The sequence below is a fragment of the Chinchilla lanigera genome, unplaced genomic scaffold (assembly GCF_000276665.1).
Source record: "Chinchilla lanigera isolate Chin_1 unplaced genomic scaffold, ChiLan1.0 scaffold00094, whole genome shotgun sequence".
In the NCBI taxonomy this organism is placed as follows: Eukaryota; Metazoa; Chordata; class Mammalia; order Rodentia; family Chinchillidae; genus Chinchilla; species Chinchilla lanigera.
This window is the reverse complement of record NW_004955495.1, coordinates 3,987,717-3,989,893: the sequence shown is the minus strand read 5'-3', so window position 1 is coordinate 3,989,893 and position 2,177 is coordinate 3,987,717. Positions and strand designations below refer to the sequence as shown.

The following is a 2,177-nucleotide window of genomic DNA, read 5'->3' as shown; positions in this document are numbered from 1 at the left end:
CTCTCCCGCCCGCCTGGTCCGCACGCGCCGCACCCGGGCTCCCGGCTCGCACAGGCCAGGGGCCGCAGCCACGGAAGCCACCTCTCCGCCGCCCTTGCTTCGGGGACTCCACGCAGGCTCCGCTGTCCCCGTGCACCCCGTCTCCCGGGTACTACCCGAGCCGGCCTCGCCACCCCGTGCCTCCAGGCCTTCGGCCCCGCGCCAAGGCGCCCGCCGCTGCCCACCGAAGGGACGTCCCCGTCCACGGTATCTTTCACGTGTGTGGGAGCTGGGGACCAGACCCAGCGGGGACCGAGCAATGTCCCCAGCACTCCTCAGGTGTTAAACTTGGAGACCCGTTGCCCAGACTTGCGTCCAGCTTGCAACCTTCCTGCCTCTGCCTGCCCAGAACGCCGGGAGAGTGCCCGTGCCCGCGTGGCTCAGCGTCACCTGCCGCATGTTCTGTCACCCCCCTCCCCCCCATGGTCACTCATTTCCCACAGCACTGACCCTCTGCCACCCCAGCATCGTTGCCCCTCGCCACTGCGTGCCAGCCCTGGTCCCCAGCGCCAGCCCTGCCTGTCCTCGCCCCACTCACCCGGGCGTCAGTGACCTTGAACTCGCGGAGGATGTACTGTGGCATGTTGTACTCGGCCATCGGGTCCACCACGAAGTACTGGTAGCGGGCAGAGCGCTCGGCCGGCCAGTACTGGTGACACTTCTCCTGTCAGAGAGTGGTGGCCGCGGTCAGCCCTAGTCCCAGTGCTGGCCCAGCCCCAGCCCTGCCCTCCACGGCCCCCGCTCACTCGGCCCATCTCTCGTAGCTTAGTCAGCATCACCACAATGGTGGAGTTGTTTTCCCACAGCATGCGCCAGAAGTCCTCCGTGGTCTCCGCCAGAGGCCCCTGCGTGGCGATGTAGGCCTTCTGCTGCCTGCGGGGGGAGGTGTGTGAGCTCAGGCCTGGTGAGTCAGGGCCACATCAGGACTCCACAGTGGCTGCCACTGCACCAGCTATCTCCCAGTAGTCCCCCTGGGCACATGCACTGGCCTCAGCAGAAGTTCAGACTCCTTGAGGAAACTGCAGGATGTCTGCCTTTTTCCTTCACCTCCCTCCCGTGCCATCAAACTACTTCCAGTTATTTTCAAGCCCAAGTGGACCTTCACTCTGGGGCCTCTGTATGCACTGCTCCTTCGCTTGGATACTGTTCCCCGCGCCGGAGCTTCTCCATCTGAGATGCTCACACTCGGGCCGTGTCTGGGCACTGGAGGACGTGGCGCAGAACCCCTGAGCTCCACCCCACAGTTCCACGAGCGGCCCCTCACCCCCTCCCATCGGAACACTAGAAATGTCCCGAAACTGGCCCAACAGAGAAGCCCTGACGTAGCAGGTCGGGAGCCGCATCACAGACAGCAGCGGTGAGGTAAATACACAGATAAAGCCTCCTTCCACCGGGGCCTCCTGACCCTGCCTCGCTGAGGACCCCGCAGGCAGGGCTGGGAGGGCTGGGGGCCGCATGCGTGCGTGCGGCCCTGGCTGCCACCTGTAGCCGTCGATGAAGCTGGCGTTGATGTAGTCGGAGCCCTCCACGCCCCGGATGGGCTGCAGACAGACGCGGGTGCTCTCATAGGGCATGATGTTCACCAGGCGGTTCTTGAACTTGTTGCAGGGCAGGTTGGCGCTGATGAACCTGGAGGTGTGCGCCTTCGAGTTTGCCAAGCGCTGCAGGGGGAGAGGGGCGGGGCCGGCGGTCAGGCTGGGCGGGGCCTGGCAATGGGGCGGGGCCCGGGGGATGGGGCGGGGCCGGGCATCAGGACGGGGCGGGCCGCTCCCTGCTCCCCACTCCTGGTGGTGGCGGCACCTTGAACTCCAGCTCCATGCCGGTGACGTGCTCGCCCGGCTCCACCTGCGCCAGCTTCTGGATGTAGGTGTAGAGGCTTCGGGCGGGGACCTCGGTGTTGCCGCAGCCCACGGCCTCCAGCAGCGCCTCGTGGATGAAGCTGTACTGGTCCTCGGTCTGCACCATGTAGTTGCGCTGGGAGCGCATGAGCGTCACGTGCCCGTACACGTCCACCGTCTTCTCAGGCTTGATGCGCTCCAGCATGGCGTCGATGACGATGAAGCACCCCGTGCGGCCCACGCCGGCGCTGCAGGACAGCGAGCCCCGCTCAGGCGCTGCGGGTGGAGGGTGGGGGCGGG

The 2,177-nt window shown here is 66.5% G+C and overlaps 1 protein-coding gene across 1 annotated transcript in view; it reads right to left on the bottom strand.

Moving 5' to 3' along the window:
• The window catches only part of Ptprs (protein tyrosine phosphatase, receptor type, S), a gene marked incomplete in the record, with an annotated part of 48,287 nt that overhangs the window by 1,468 nt on the left and 44,642 nt on the right, over positions 1–2,177 (bottom strand). Inside the window, 4 exon segments of the mRNA XM_013505293.1 lie at positions 578–703; positions 786–912; positions 1,522–1,700; positions 1,840–2,125. Of these exon segments, the coding sequence (XP_013360747.1) occupies positions 578–703; positions 786–912; positions 1,522–1,700; positions 1,840–2,125 (718 nt within the window).